Source organism: Globicephala melas, chromosome 10 (assembly GCF_963455315.2).
Source record: "Globicephala melas chromosome 10, mGloMel1.2, whole genome shotgun sequence".
In the NCBI taxonomy this organism is placed as follows: Eukaryota; Metazoa; Chordata; class Mammalia; order Artiodactyla; family Delphinidae; genus Globicephala; species Globicephala melas.
The window spans coordinates 90623794-90640943 of NC_083323.1; the positions used below are offsets into that span (position 1 = coordinate 90623794).

Here is a 17150-nt window from a genome sequence, read left to right on the forward strand (position 1 = left end):
ATACAGACATAGGAAAAAAATTTGGAATGATATGTCCCCCAGATGGTAGTTATTTTAGAACTGAATATGTAGGAATGGCTACTTTCTTCCTTTTCTGCCTGTTGTATTTTATATATTTTCCACAGTGAACATGTATTAGTTTTCAAATTTTTAATCCATTATAAAATTCTTATGATTGGTGATGCATGCCAGATTCAGACTTACTTTGAGATTTCAAATTAAGAAATCCCTACTTCAGAACCACAAGAAACCACATGGTGAAAAGGCTAATTGGAGGCCTCAGCATAGCAACAAGAATTTTAATCGAAAGAGTCTCATTAGGTTTCCAATTAGCCTTCAAAAAATAAGTAAAAAGATGTGGCAACAGGAAAGAACCTGGAGCACCTCTAAAGGGGGGCTGACTTTCAGCAGATTTAACAGTTTTACCTAATTAAAAAGAAGCACATAAGCTAAGTTTTCAAGATTAAGTCCATAGTGCTTAATTCTAAGTTGTTGCAATCATTTTAGCACAGTTTTGATAATACCAGAACCTTCATATTAAAAATCCCAAGTACCTATCCATTTTGAATGAGACCTATAGTTATTTCTGCAAGACTAATTAAAAAGTATAATTTAGTTAGGGGAAACTGTAGAAGAAAGTCCCCATAATGATGCATAATAAACTTGGCCACATCCCATCACTATCTTTATATGTAAATAACACTATAATAACCTAGCTTTTTCTAAAATCCTTTAAGGAGGACCAAATGACTCACTGTTTAATAATACATTACAGACATTATACAATTCTCTTGGCTTTTTATTATTCACCTTATTAATCAACTTAACATTCAGAAACTTTAGAAATCAATTTTTCTTCCTAGATAACATCTAGGAATTTTAAGTACATCCAAGTAATAAGGTATTTCTTATGGTAACGCTGTTGGCCCTTATTGTAAAAATGATGGTTGTACTTTGTGGACTTTGTCAAGAACACTCTCATTTTTAGGATTACACTTTAGTTTTCAGCACAACATCAAAATAAATCGACATCCTAAAGCAATATTACGAGACTATCTATTTTCTGGACCACCAACTTGACTTAAATAGGAAATTCCTGGTTTATCTGAGACAAAGAATGATGTATGACAATTAGCCTAATTCTGATGCACCACACAGAGAGAGAAAGAGACTCATATAAATGTGTTCTTGGAGATTTCCAGAAATTTTGTTTTGATACTAAAAAAAGAAGATTGTTAAACTTAAAAATAATAATTTATTAATTGCAGAATTGTTAATATTATTTTTATACTCTTTAGGTGCACGTCTCCTTATACATTCATGGAGGGGAAAACCTCTTTTTAGCCATTTATGTGAGTGTACAAATAATCTGATCACAATTTTTCCTGTATTTTTGACTCTATAGGAGATATTGATTTATCAACAAACAAAAAGAAAATTAAAGTCATAGAGAAAAAAATTACAACTAACTCAAACTTCCACACTTTACCAATACAGTAATAGACTATGGGTATAAGTTAGTATATTACAAGACAGTGTAATACCTTTCAACTCTCTAGCGAAATAGTGTAAGTAATAGTACTTGTTCCATGCATACATTTTTGTATTCTAGTCATTTGAAAATCTTGACAGTCCAGATTTTTGGTGTATATATACTAACATTTTAATGACTACAACACTAATTTAATCAGCCTGTTTAACTGTCTGTCCATGTTTGGATAATAAAATATCTATTATCTAGTATTCAACTGAGTATGAAAATTATCATTTGTTTCTATATAAAATTACCTATTGGGATCTTAAACAAGAAAGCACATTCATTGTCTGAAATCCATTAAAAAAATTTCTGTGAGGTACCAATATGCATTTAAAAAAAGAAAAAATATCATTTTAAGGAATAAAGGGACTCATAAGTTTTAATGATTGAAGAAAAATAACAATGATCATCTGAGCTTCAGTCAGTCATGTGAGTTTCTGGAAATGCCTTCAGAGGTCTAGATCCAATCTGAGTATATTAATATACATTGTGAGGGAAAAATAAAGAAAAAACATTATGTAAAAAATTATTTTTATTTTTGATATTCTCAAATTGTAGAGCCAAAAAAGAACACATTTTTAGATTTGAAAAACCCCAAAACTACTTTGTTTACAAGTTAAAGTAAATTTTATGCACAATGAATAAAACAGAGAATAAGTGATCAAAAAAGCTGTTTTTACTTCATTACAGATGAGAATTTGCCACACAGGGGAACCCATTCATTGCTTGAGGACACACCATTTACCAGTGGTTGATTCTGACAATACAATAGCAAGAAAAAAAAATGTGTGAGGAACCTTATCTTGATGTCTAAAAGACTTTATTTTCACTTGTGGTAATAAATCCTTTGCTACCTCCACAAGACCAATAGAACAGCATCTCGAGATTATCTCCCCGTTGCGACTACACTCTCTCCTTCAGCACTGCCTGCCCAATGGACCCTCTCTCCTAGTTCATCTCACTGTGCATCGTCTCTGTTCCCTGAACTTGCACGCTTGCAACCTGTTTTTCCTCTGTCTCGAGTCTGTCCCATAACTCCCGTTTGACCTTTCTCACCCTATGTATTCATTCAATATTCATCCATTTATTCAACAAATATTTACTGAGCATCTACCCTGCGCCGGGCACTCTTCCAACAGCTGGGGATACAGCAGTGAGCAAAAAGGATAAAGACATTGCTTTCATGGAACCTACAAGCATTCCAATAGAGGAGTTAAGTAATAATAAAGAGCTAATATAATGCCATGTAGTGAGTGATACATTCTCTAAAGAAAATAAACCTGGGTAAAAGTGGTAAAATTTGAGTGATGGGTTGATTTTTAGATTGGCTGTTCAGGAAAGACATTTTAAGGAACCACCCTTTGAGCAGAGATTGGCACTCTCAGCCCCTTACCACGGTTCATCACAGAACACCTTTGGGAAGAATGAGAATCGTCTTCTACCCAACTGGCTATTGTGGCCATGAAAGAGAAGAAAGGACAGCAGCCAGAAATCTTGGACTGGTGTAAATAGCTTAAAGCAGTATGATGGAGGGTTGAGGACAGGACAGAGGGATGACAAGCTTCTCACATTTTATCTTTATAACCTGTCAAGTCTGTTGGCAAGCAGGTCTTCAGAACATGCAAGAAAGCAGGAGCAGTCACAACCTAGTGTCATACTAAAATGAAACAGAGATAGAAGTAATGTGTGAAAGATACAACCAGAAATAGTTCATCTCAACAGCAAACCAAACCAAACAACAAAATGACTGTCCAAAAGTGGAAGAGCCACCTCTCAGCTGATAGTAATTTCACCATTTATGACCAATTGGCAGTAATATTAGAGGCAAGATCTAAGTACCAGCTTAAGTATTGAACTAGACGATCTTTGAAAAGTATAGTTTTATGATTCAATGAAATACACTGAACAAAATATGTTGTTCTCTTAAGTCATATATTAAGACAATCATATTTAAAAATCGTGTTAAAATTAATTTTCTATCTTTTTAACAGTCAAAAGCCAAAGAAATTTTTGTATGTACAGTTACCAAACCCAGAGTTAGCGCAACCCATAAAATAAGGAAAATATACACATTTTTTTCTTCCAAGAGAGTTGAACATCAGTCCTTGAAAAGGAAGTTGGAAATTGTTGCACTCCTTCACGCAAATTCTTCAGATTCTGAGATTTAGACTATGATTGATCTTACTGGCATGTTTCCCCTATCATTAAAGTTACTTTTCTCATTAAGGAAAGAGAGAGATAAAGAGAAGAAGTGTCTAGTGTACAAATATAGATATTGTTTCTTAAAGTGTATTCACTATTCCCATGAATCATTTTTAGAAAAAAATTCTGCACTCAAACTTGGGAAATGCCACACACTATATCTTCCTACTGGAAGCGCAATGCATATTAACATAGGGAAGGTTCTAAGAAATCCTGGTACAAAAAATAATAATAAATGAATTAATACTAGTTTAAACAAAGTTAAACAGATTACTTCCCAAATTCATGTCAGCACAGAAGTGTTTATTTTTAATAATATCTGTTAACATTTTAAGTCTCTAATGTTCCATGGAGTACACTTGGGAAGATGCTGCTCTAGACACATTTTTAATTGTTCTTCTTTGACTTTTGCTTTGGGCTATTTTTACTGTCCTATTTCTTTCTTTCTCTTTTTCTTTTTGGACACAACACTTATTGAGTGCTTACTGTACTCTAGGCACTGTTTAAAATATGTTATGGTCATTATCTCACTTATTCCTGACAATCGTCCTCTGAGATAAACATAGCCAATCACCACAGGGACCCCAGAGAGGTGAAATAATTTCCCCCATATCCTGCTGTTGGTAAAAGGCACAGTCCAGAGAGCTGAGATTGAAATCAGGTCTCTCTGACCCAATGACGCCGATCCTTTTAACAAAAGGCCAGTTCTCAACTCTTCTGCTCCCAGAAGCATACCACCCCTGCCAAGCTCTGAGAGACCAACAGCCTACTTATTTCCCAATCCAAAGATTTTCCAGACTTTAGCTTATAGTACCTCTCCATTGCATTTGACGCAGTTTGCCAATCCCTCTCACCTGAAATTTCCTAGACCTCGGTTTTCCTTGATTCTTACACCTCTCTGGCTGTTCCTTCTTCATCTTCTAAGGCTCCTTAGTAAATGTTACTTGCTCCTCAGGCCCCACGCTGGCCCATTGCCCTTCTCTCCTTCACCCTCTGCTGGGACATCCCCATTCACATCTCCAGGTCTGCCCTCTCCCCTAGACATCAGACTCATATCTAAGTACCTGCTTTTTTTAGGCACTTCAAATTCAAAAGATCCTCCACCAACCTCATCATGTACTACAGCAGTGGAGGTCCCAGCAGGACACTCAGGGGAAATCTGTGGAGTTTAATCAAGAGACTGTTAATTAAGGTGGAGAGCAGGAGTAGTGATACTAAACAGGGATGACAAAGTACCCAGGGACGAACAGCAGGGAGAAGCTATTACCCTAAAGAGACCAGGGGAGGAAGCTGTTTCTGGAACTTGGCCAGAACTTGGCCTTGAAAGAGGGGCTGACTACAGGGTCGAAAGAGGGGATGAAGCCATTGACTAGCAGGGTCCAGCCAGCGTGGACTCCTACCAGTAATCTTCTGTTAGTGCCTCCTACTAGTCAAACTCACTGCTGGCCAAAGGGCGAGGGATCCTGAAGAAGCAGTCTTCACAGGGAAGCTCCCTGGCGCTGAGGGTGGAGAAGGAGGTAGACTGATCTGGAGGAGAATGGACACCACCAGCACACTTGGTATCTTTTTTTTTTTTTTTTTTGCGGTACGCGGACCTCTCACTGCTGTGGCCTCTCCCGTCGCGGAGCACAGGCTCCGGACGCGCAGGCTCAGCGGCCATGGCTCACGGGCCCAGCCGCTCCGCGGCATGTGGGATCTTCCCGAACCGGGGCACGAACCCGCGTCCCCTGCATCGGCAGGCGGACTCTCAACCACTGCGCCACCAGGGAAGCCCGAGCCCCTTTCAAATTTAATGTTCCTTGATTATGTATCGCGTAAGAGCAGAAATGGAAGGAAATATAAAGAGGAGGTTCAGAAAGAAAGAAGGATTCTGGCCAAGCCTGTGAGTTTAGGGAAACCTTCCAGTTCACTGCTAATGAGCACCGTTTCAGGGAAGGCAGAATCTAAACTCCTACGATGTCATATGCTACAACTTGCCTCTTTGTTGACAAAATACTGATGTCGAGTGAACTGATATAGGAAGCAATTTTCAAGGAGAGGTGTAGCAAAGATAGGATAGGTGAGAGAAGTTACATTATTTTTGCTAAAATTATGGGAAGATGTATGAGAGGGAAAATCTAAATGAAGTAGTATTTATCTGGTGATTAAATAAATAAATAATACTCCAATAAATACTACTCGATTTACATTCACATGTGGGTAGAAGACTTTGAGATTGGTAGGCTCCCAGTATACTTGATAACAGAGTTCTTTTGTTTCCTGTTTTTAGAAATAGAAATATACCATCAATATTGATATGAAAGTAGAAATTTTCATAACCAACATTGTGCTTATGAAACATCAATTATGCAGCTATTAGCTTCATAACATAAAGTGGATGATTTAAACAATTGGCGATGACTGATTAAATGTGCCCATCATTAAGTCATGGATAGGGAACAATGCACGAAGGCTTCCTTAGCCAGGCACCTTCAGGCTACCTCAATGAAACGGGTTATAGCCAATCTTACAGATTCAAAATTTCAGACTTTCCCACCACTTATGTCCAGCTGCTTGTTTCTGATTTGTGGAAAAGATAAAACTACAAATCAAGCCTCATATTTGAGTTTCTCTAACTTTATGGCTTTAAGGGATTTTCACTCTCATGTGGAGGATACTTCATACAGAGTATGGAGTCTGACATAATGAGAACTACAGAGATTTGGGGGGAGGGCTGGGGAAATGGTTTCTTTCTGACTTAGCACAGATAGACCTTTTTAGATTTTATCACTGATATTCAATCGACAACTTGTTATTTAATAATGGAATGTTATGTTTCTATCACCACCTGCATGTTAAGTCTGTTTTACTGACACTTATTCAGGACCTTGAATGCAAAAGCATCTCCAAATTATGGAAAGATTATACTATGAACCCAATTTACCATGTAATATACTATTTCCAAAATGTAAATGCATTACTCTATGTGCCCAGTTTACCACTCTGAACATCTCTTGTCAACTGTAACAAAATAAGTGAATGAAATAGCATGTGTGAAATACCTGGAAGACTGACTGGCACACGTGGTGGGTATTCAGTGTACCTATATGAAGGCTATATATATATATATATTTCTTTTGGTATACTTTATATCCATTTGACATAAAATATTGCATTTACATAAAATAAAGAGTAAAGACTTGCTTTACAAAATTACTTGTCTCATTACAATATTTACTAAAAGGCCAGCTTTATTAATGTATTTACTGTGCGATGCAGTTTATCATAATTGACACTAAACTGCAAATGTGCAGGAAAACACCTATTATGTAGAACAGGGTGAACATCTATTACAGTCTATGCCATTACTGACTGCAATTTCTCAGTCTGATATCAAGTTTTGATTAGAACTTTTGCTACAAATTTTTACATTTTTTATGGCACTCTACCCATACTCCCAAGCCCATCATTTGACCATTTCTGAAATTCTCACTCACTATGAAGAGTTCAAATAGAAACCTGAAGTAGTGCCAAAGGTTGGGTTTGGATCAGCTGTCATATGTGTAAGTCCTAGCTGATACATAGTAAAATGTGTGGTTGTTCAATTTCTCACTTTGCATTCATGAAAAGTGTTGCATAGACATATTGTTATGACAGAATATGACACATAGAAAAATTAATAGAAAACTTCATAGTTTGTGTATGTTCATAAAACGTACACATTTGTGGTGTCTGCTTAAAGAGCAACCTCTTAGAGTGAAAATATATGACCAAGCTTATTATTTATCAGATTTTAAATAATATTATTGTTGATAGCTTCAGAAAACGTAAAAACATATTAAATACATTATTAGAATCGTATTTAGGCACTCTGCTGCTGGTTCTTCCGGAAACTATTTTTCCTATTTTCCATTAAGATAATGAACATATGGAATATTTAAAACTGATGCTGTTCTCAATCCGTTGGCTCTGTTCCACTATCTCCTTGTCAGACATTCCCGATTAAGGGTGCATATGAGCAAGAAGTGACTGATAAGAAGACATTTGCATCCTTTAATGTTTCGTCCATTTCTAAGGTAGATATCACTGTGGTGCTGAAAGGATAGCTCCCGGTCACCTGTCGACGTACTTGAGTTTGCTGTGCCGGAAAAAGGACTAATAACAGAACTAAAGTAGACACACGGAAGACACGAGTGATAGACAATTACTTCATGACATTTCTCCAAAGACATCTAGCTTAAATTTCTTTAAAAAAAATTATGCACCGTATAGTTGTCAAACTAGGGGTATTTTGTTTTTGTTTTTAAGCAGTCCTTGTCTATTTTTCTCAGAGTTAAACCCTGAAGCAGGACATTCCAAAGAAGACACGAAAAAGTTAATTATACAGATGTCTGCCATTGAAATTTAGAGGTAGCATCCTCTGTAAATATAGCGGGGGAAAGTCTAGACTTTGTAAAGGGTATTCTCAGGTTGGAGATGAGGACTTGGGAAGGGGAGTCCTCTCCAGGCTCAAGCTGACATTCCTTAGTCAAAGAAAACCATGCACACGACCCAGCCCCGGCAGTCCATTTGAGGCTCGGCCCCCGGTGTATAATTCCAGCAGAAGGTAAATTAAGGCAAAGCCTCCGCTCATTCCGTTGGGGGAGGGAGAAAAGGTTAAGCAGCACCGGGGTGCAGTAGCGACCAGAAGGGAAAGTGATCTCATTTTGTCGGAGGAAGCACCATCCGACAAGCCCACCTTTGATGCGCATGCCGGCGGCGGTACAAGAGCACAAAGGGGGAAAGCCGGAGGCAGCAAACTTCCCTCTCCTTCCACCCCATCCCTGAAGCCCGCGGAGAAAACGTAAACGCAAGGACAACAAAGCGTGCACCGGGGGCGCTGCCAGCAGCCCGGCCATCGCGACCCGGGGCGCGCCGCTCCCCCGCTACAGAGCGAGGGCGCCGGAGCGCGGGCGCAGGCAGGACCGCGGCGGCTGGGGGAGGGGGTACCCTACCTTGAGCAGCACAAAGAGCCAGAGCAGAGGCAGGAGGCGGCGGCCGCCGCGCGTCCTCGCGGGCAGGTGCCCCATCGCGGCGTGGACGGGGACACGGGGGAACGGTGGCGCCGGCTGGCTCCCTCGGCGGCTCACAATGGCGAACGGGGGCTGCAGCCTCAGACCTTGGGCGCCGAGGCTGCTCCCGGCGGGCGCATGCTGCCTGTGCAGTCCCCCCGCGCCAGCTCCCTTTCGCTTTCTGCTCCCTGGGTCCTCTAGGAACGTGCCAGGTGCTGCTGTTCTCTAACAGCTAAGGATGGAGAGGGTGCGGATTGGAGTGGGCGAGGCTCCGCTGCCGCCGCCGCGGCTGCCGCGCGGTGAGCGAGAGGCGGGGGCCCTGCGCCCAGCCTCCGCGGTCGTCTGGCAGCAGAGATACTCTCACTGTGGGCTGCGGACTCATAAAAGTGACAGCAGCTTCCCAAGCCCCACTCCAGGCTCCGCCCCAACCTCTTCCACAGTCCCTGGGACGCAGAGTTCTGTGGGGCTTCCCTGACTCCTCTTCAGCAACTCAGGAAACAAACACACCGGTCCCTTCCCAATCTTCCTACATCTGCTCTCAGCTAACACTTGGAGGGAAGTGGTGGTTGTGATTGTAGTGATGGAGTTCAGTGTGTGTGTGTGTGTGTGTGTGTGTGTGTGTGTGTGTGTGTGTGAGATGGGGAGGATACTCCCTCCCATTTCCACTCTCTTCATCCCATGTAAACACTCATTCTCTCTGTCCCACACTCATCCAGGAGGAAATAACACAAGTATATATTTTTTCTGCTTGAGGTCAGAAGTTTTGTAAATTTTAAGGGCTGTCCTTTGACACCTGAGTGGAATATAGAAGGAGGTTGGTTCACATTATATTACACACATTTATAAACACATAAACATTTATATACTTTTTAAAATGTTTAATTATTAAAGAAACTGTCAGACTTTCCCAGAGTGGTTATGCCATTTTACATTCCCACCGGCAAAGTATGAGTAGGGGGAGGGGAAAGAGTGAGTGTGTAATTTAAAAGTGGTAATGTTAGAGATCTTTATGGTGATGAAACAGTTCTGTATCTTGAATGTGCTGGTGGTTACACAAATCTACCCAGATGATAAAATTGCACAGAAACATACACACACACGCACACGAGTGCATGTAAAACTGGTGAAATCTGAATAAGGTCTGTGAACAGTACCGAGGTCAGCTTCCTGGTTTTAATACCTACTGTAGTTCTGTAAGATGTTACCTCTGGAAGAAACTGGGGAAAGGTACATGGGGCCATTCTGTGCATTTTTTCTTATTGAGCTATAATTGACATATGACATTATATTAGTTTCAGATGTACAACATAACGATTCCATGTTTGTATGTACAGACGGCTGGTATGTGTATGTGTATCTGAGAAAGGTTTAGATTGAATATAGTTATACAAGTATATATGTGTGCTAAATTCTTATATGCATAAATCTAGAATAATGGTCTGAATTTATATGAGAATATTGTCTCTGATGCCTTCCTTTAGAAACTTCTTTTGTTGTCACCTTCCTTTTCATATGCTCACTTTAGTGCCCTTACGTCCATTCTTCTCTTTCTCTTGAGAAAATATTAGTTGCTTCTCCAGCCCTCGAGGTCAGACTCATGGGCTATCTGAAAATTTTATTCTTGGGACTACACTTGTAGGGCTTTGGTTTGGTATGTTTTCCTTTTATTTTGAAGCACCAGAAGGCAGCATTCTATTCCCACCCACACCCAAAAGTGGCACTAAAATTATCTTATGTCTAGAACAAAAAAGATGTTTCGGCCAGGGACAAAATCACACTCATAATTTGCCAACAATTCTTCTTTTGAATAGAGTTTGATTTTAAAGGGTATGTGTGTCCATGTTGTGGACTATGGATATATATGAAGATATACATATGTGTGTATATATATGCATGTGTGTGTAGATACATGGATATAGGCTTAACTGATGTGCGTAGGATATTAGAAATATAGCCTACTAATCATACATTCATCTTGTAAATGCAAAAAGAACTTTCACAGTGATGCACGTTTTTGTAATAATCATATTTTGCTATGTTGTCTTTCTATTTTTTTCCTTATCACTTATATCACAATTTGCTTAGCTCTTTATGCCCTCATAAATATGTACACATGGACCACTTTGGGGGAACAATAAAGCAATAAACAATAAGAGTAAGGCATTCCCCAGTAAAGTATTAGTTATTAACATTATTAATATTCCATTACACTGTATTCAATCACACTGTGATTAGGTGCCCTGAGGACTGAGGGTATTATTTCGTAATCACAGAAAATGTTCTCTCCAGAGAAAAGTATTTTACTTAGCCATTGCTGAATAAAATAGTTTCATTCTTTTTCTTTTTGTACTTAAAACAATAACAGGCTTGTGAGTCTGTCCAGGAGAGACACCCAAGAAGAATGTGAATGCTCTATCATCAGCTGTGTGGGGTTTTCAATTCATAGAGCCTGCTGTGTTTTTCTTTGAACTACTGGTTGGTTTCCCAGTGTAATACTTCCAAAGGATGGTGAATCTTATTTTGCTGTTTTCAAGATTCCAAATCAGCGAGAATGTCCATGGGCAACATAAAGTGCATATAGGAATGTATGCTTCAAAATGTTTGTTCTGATTTCATTATCACAACAACACTGCTTGGTAAAGAAGGCTGATATCATAATCGCCAACTGTTTTCCCTGTAATGCTGCATTTCCAGGAGAAATAATAGATGTGGATAAAAAAGAATCTCTTGCATGCCTTAAGACAGGCATGTAAAAATGAATTCTCACAAAATGAAATAAAGCTTTCTACTTCCTTAGGAAATAATAATAAGGTGGTTAATGAGCAAGAAACTGGAAGATCTTTTTTTTTTAATCTGTTTTTCCTAAATAAGTAAAAAAGTACCCAGTACTATGTGTTCACATCTATCTCTTCTATACAAAGAGAAGCAATAGCAGCTACAGAGAAGGAGCTGTAATCCCTATGAGAGGTTTAATGAGTCAAATGGAACTCTTATCGTGCCCTTGCCAAGGAAGTTCAATTCTGTCCTCCAGGGACCAGCTCTAATGTAGTTCAGTGTGTTTAGTCCTGGCTTCCACTACTGAAATCGCCTACCAGGCTGTCAGCAGTTTCGGTGTTTCAGAGGCATATTTATGGGAGTTGCTCAATGGGAAATAGTTTACTTTTTATAGAATGAAGAAAAAACTCAAGCCATTGATCTCTGGAATATAATCCACTTAAAAAGCACAGTAACAGCCATGCATTTTATCATCCATATCTCACATATTACAATTGTTAAAACATAGGAACTGGGGGCTTCCCTGGTGGCGCGGTGGTTGAGAGTCCGCCTGCCGATGCAGGGGACACGGGTTCGTGCCCTGGTCCGGGAAGATCCCACATGCCGCGGAACGGCTGGGCCCGTGAGCCATGGTCGCTGAGCCTGCGCGTCCGGAGCCTGTGCTCCGCAACGGGAGAGGCCACAACAGTGAGAGGCCCGCGTACCGCAAAAAACAAAAAAAAAACGTAGGAGGTGTAGATTACATGTAATGACCAAGCAGCATTTTGATTTTCAATTCATCTGAGCATTTGTTTTCATTTTTCTCTTGATGAACACTGGTTTCTCGCCTAAAAGAGGTGTTGACAATTCATAAATTCTGTCTTTCAAAATGAGAATGATTGGCAGCCCTCAGGTGAATAGCATGTTCCAACTGCCAAGACTTATTATTCTTGCCACACTTGAAAAACAGTGAAATTCACTACAGAAAGACATTTTCGCGTTTATATGGAAACTGTTTTCCCATTGCCTCTTTTTTCTTCCTAAATAATTTCTATTAAGGGACCTATCTTTTTTTTTACTTGACCCTTACATGGTTTTAAGAAAAATTAAATAAGAGTATTTTATTACAAGGTATAGGTTTCATGATACAAAATCATCCACTCAAAGGAATAAGAAAACATAGATTGAAAACATGAGCAGATATTTAACATAGGACACAAACTGAAGGCTATAGATGAGTGATCCTAAATTAGGAAGGCAGATGGTCATTTTTAGATACTATTCTTTCAATTATATTCTATGCTGTGTGTTGTTAACATTTTCTTTACTAGCCCTAAAATTAAAAAAATAAAATATATGAAACAGCTTTAAGTTATGCAGTTTTATTTTATATTTTTTATATGCATTGGCTAATGAACTTTTATAATAATTTTTTTCCGAGCACCCAGACATTGTTATCATATAACCATCTAACTTTTCTTCATAACTAGCCTTCTTTTTTTTTTTTTACATCTTCATTGGAGTATAATTGCTTTACAATGGTGTGTTAGTTTCTGCTTTATAACAAAGTGAATCAGTTATACATATACATATGTTCCCATATCTCTTCCCTCTTACGTATCCCTCCCTCCCACCCTCCCTATCCCACCCCTCTAGGTGGTCACAAACCACCTAGCTGATCTCCCTGTGCTATGCGACTGCTTCCCACTAGCTATCTATTTTACGTTTGGTAATAACTAGCCTTCTTGACTAATTATAATGTAAAGCATTAACATCTTGCGTGGGAGGATTCACTTTAGCTTGGCCAAAAGGCATGACTAAAACTTGAATATAATTTATAAATAAAACAAGACATACTGTTTGCTAAGTGGAAATAGTGTCTGCAGATCATTCCTTCTCTTCTTCCTTTACTTCAGTTCAAATTAAAAATGGAATACAGCATTTACTGTCTACTAGGTGACACACATAGTGTCTATATTTGTGTTATTAAAAAGTGGTTGCCAATATATAATTATGGAAAATTTGGTCATAGTGATTTCATAGAATCTATGAAAATATTAATCACATACTTTGCAAATGCACTGCCTTAACTGCTAAGGATTTTACCAAAAGGCACAATAATACTGCATATTGACAATCTTACTCCAGGTCAATTACACCAAATCAATTTTTCATGATAAAAATTACAGTTAATAATATTCTCAAATCTGTGAGAGATAGGGTGAAGATGACTATAGTCTAAAGACGAGTAGGGGATGCCACCGATAGATTGGTGTCATTATGTGTCTTAGCAGAAGGATCTAGAAGAAAAATTTTGGGGAAGGCACAAATGTTCTGGGGGAAATTTCAGTGCCTGAGGGAAGAATATTTTCCTCATAAAGGGACATGAATAAAAGGCATAATTTTGAAGCTGTACATTTCTAGATATTTTTATGTAGTGTGACTATCTGTAAAAGGAACAGTTTGGGAGAGGGAGTTGAATGTAGAGATTTCATCATTTTGTTTGGTAACTAGATACTGCAGAGAAAGTTACAAGGGTAAGCATTTAACATATGGGTAGAGGACGATTTGAATAAAATCCAGTCAGGGATCAATGTATGTCAAGCCTATGGTTAGTCTCTGTTAACTCACTGTCATACACTACAAGGGTCATTTCCAACCATTTCTACTCACTTCAGTCCTCCAATTCTCTGCCCTGCAGACCTTTTCAATTTCACCTTCTACCTTACAGAGACAATAGAGGCCATAAAATGACAACATTTTTTGTCTTCCCTGACAGTAAACATAATCCCACCCATATCTGTTCCTATATCTCTTGTTTAAAAAAAAAGCAGCTCTCTCTCAATAACCACCTAAGTCTAATTCTACCACCGATTGTCTAGAACCCATTCTTTCCAGTCTTCCCCCCCTTCTTATTTTAAACCTCTTCCTTTTCATGTATTCCATCCCTTGGCTTTTTAACCACATTCATATCTTTAAAATTGAAGGAAAGAAAACCTTCACTGAATCATTCATGCTCTCAGCTGCTATCTTTTCTTTCTCTTGATGTTTCACCACTGCCCCTTCATGGCGATATTTTCCAAAGGGTTGCGTAGACTGTCTCCATTCTGTTTTTACCATCTGCTGACTCTTCAAACCACTCTGGTGTGGCTTCTACCCCTGTCATCTCACCAGCACTGCTCTCACTAAGAATCACTTTGCAGTATGTGCTATGTTGGCTTCTCCCGCCTTTCTGAAACACTCTCATCTCTGGCTTTCCATAACCCTGCACATTAATGGTTTTTCTTTGATATCTCTGGATGTTCTTTTGAAATCTCCCTGCTGGATCATTCTCTTTTTCCTGTACATTTAATGTTGCAATTTTCAAAGCCTAGCCCTAAACTCTACTGTTTTCCTCTCTATCTGTGCCCTAGCCAGTCTAATGTATGACTATGTTTCAATCCCCATCTATGCAGATGATCCAAAGAGTTCTATCAGCAGTCTTCATACAACACTCTTTTGACCCATGCAGACCCATATTCCTTACTGCATGCTCAGAAGTCCTTTGGAATTTTTAAAACACCTTAAGCATTAAAAACTCTACAAGTAACAAATGCTGGAGAGGGTGTGGAGAAAAGGGAGCACTTCTACACTGCTGGTGGGAATGTAAATTCTGCAGCCACTGTGGAAAACAGTATAGAGGTTCCTTTACCTTAAAAAACTAGGAAAAGAGTTGCCATATGATACAGCAATCCCACTCCTGGGCATATATCCAGAAGAGATGAAAACTCTAATTCGAAAAGATACATGCACCCTAATGTTCATAGCAACACTGTTTACAATAGCCAAGACATGGAAGCAACTTAAATGTTTATAGACAGATGAATAGATAAAGATGAGATGTATATATACAATGGAATACTACTTGGCCATAAAAAAGAAAGAAAGAATGCCATTTGCAGCAACATGGATGGAAAAACCTTTTCCCCCTCCATCAGGATGAAGACAAATTGTCTACCTATCCATAAATCTGTATGGTAGTATGAGCAGTTTATAAAATAAATATCATAACCTAACTTAATAGAGCAATCTGAATATGTACATATAGATAAGTATCAAAATAAAAATGTCTACATGTATACATGCTTTACTAAACATTTTGTCAATAGAGTTTTCATTCTTTTTTGGCTTAGTATTTGTTTTGTCATTAGCTGGACCCTTGATTAGACAAAAGCTCTCACTCATTTATTCTCTTTTTCAAACAGTATTTATTAAGTGTCTACTATTTGTTCAGTATTTTTGGCTAGGTCCTGTGGTTATAAACATTGTTACTTTTATTATTTTTCTATTCCTTATTCTTGGAAAAACTCTCAGTTGGAATTTTTAGCAGAAACCAAGTGTGAATATTGTTATTTTTAGAGTGTTGAAAATAGATATGCAAAAATCAAATATACATGTATCTACTCTGTTTTACAACCACAGCAATATCGGCAAAATTTCATGTTCAGAAACTTTGATATAAAAATGATTTTTAAAAATCCCATTACTGATATATCTAAAGATTTTATAAAGTCAAATGAGCTCAATTACTTTGAGTATAAGAAGCCAATTAAATATTGGAGTCTTGGGGTCCTTTGGCAATGCCCTTGAAGAGCTGAAGGATGTCCTGGGAATCTCCTTGTTTTACTCCTGAAGCTACTAATTCTTGCAGGTCCCCATTGATCCATATCAACTAGTGTTGGGCTCTTGATCCTAAACTAAATACACTGGCCTATCTTTGATATCATGAATTCTTATTGCTTTCATTGGCTTAAATATAAAACCTCAGTGTTACTTAATAGTCACTTTTTAGATAACTGCAAGGTGAGGTAAACATGGTTTTAAAAGCTGCAGAAGATTTATTTCCAATTTCCAGACTTCCTGGGTGTCACAAATTAAGTGACCATGTTGACAATGACTTAGTGAAAAGTGATTTATTTGCATGGGTAACATATGTCTCTTCTGAATTTTCCTTATAACCTTTGAAATTTAAAATGGTAGAAAAACTAAGTTGATGCTGAATTACCATGTCACATAATGTCTGTAACAGCAGCAACTAAACAGTCTGCATTTCCATTTCTTAAGAACAACATATCCCAAACCTTTCAAAGTTCTTCGTAAAGCATGAAATTACCTCCAGTTATCAAGTCACAAAATGGAACTGGGGCATAAAATAAGAGTAAAGATGCATACCAACATGAAGGACATTTGTCTACTTACAGATGTGCAAAGAAAAGTTCAAGCATATGCCAGGCTCTGAGAAAGCCCCAAAGCTGCTAAGAAATAGAAGCCTCATGCTTCTGGGCAATGGAATTTAGAAATAATTAATATGGAAAATTTCTTCTACAGAAAATGCAAATCATCCCAGAAGCAAAAAAATTAAATGTCATTACTTGCGCTCAATGAGAAAAACATATTTAGGAATAGTAAGAGATCAATAACTAAATGTTACACTTTCCATGAATTGTTTGTGAAAGTGGCATCTACCCAGTGAAGTGTGGAAAATAATGAATGCCCTGAAATTTGCTGGTCTGAATTTTGGTGTTACAGAGACTTAAAAAATAAATGAGTACCACATGTAACTTTAAAGGTTAGCAAACACAAAATAA

At 38.3% G+C, this 17150-nt stretch overlaps 1 protein-coding gene across 2 annotated transcripts in view; it reads right to left on the bottom strand.

The window, feature by feature from the left end:
• Window positions 1-9235, bottom strand: part of PTPRO (protein tyrosine phosphatase receptor type O) — a 231335-nt gene extending 222100 nt beyond the window's left edge. The window contains exon 1 of one of the 2 annotated variants that reach the window (XM_060306114.1): window positions 8713-9235. In XM_060306114.1, coding sequence (XP_060162097.1) covers window positions 8713-8787 — 75 coding nt within the window. In that variant the 5' untranslated portion in view covers window positions 8788-9235. The remainder of the gene's footprint in view (window positions 1-8712) is intronic. The other variant, XM_060306115.1, reaches the window with a different exon arrangement.
• Between the last annotated feature and the right edge of the window lie 7915 nt (window positions 9236-17150).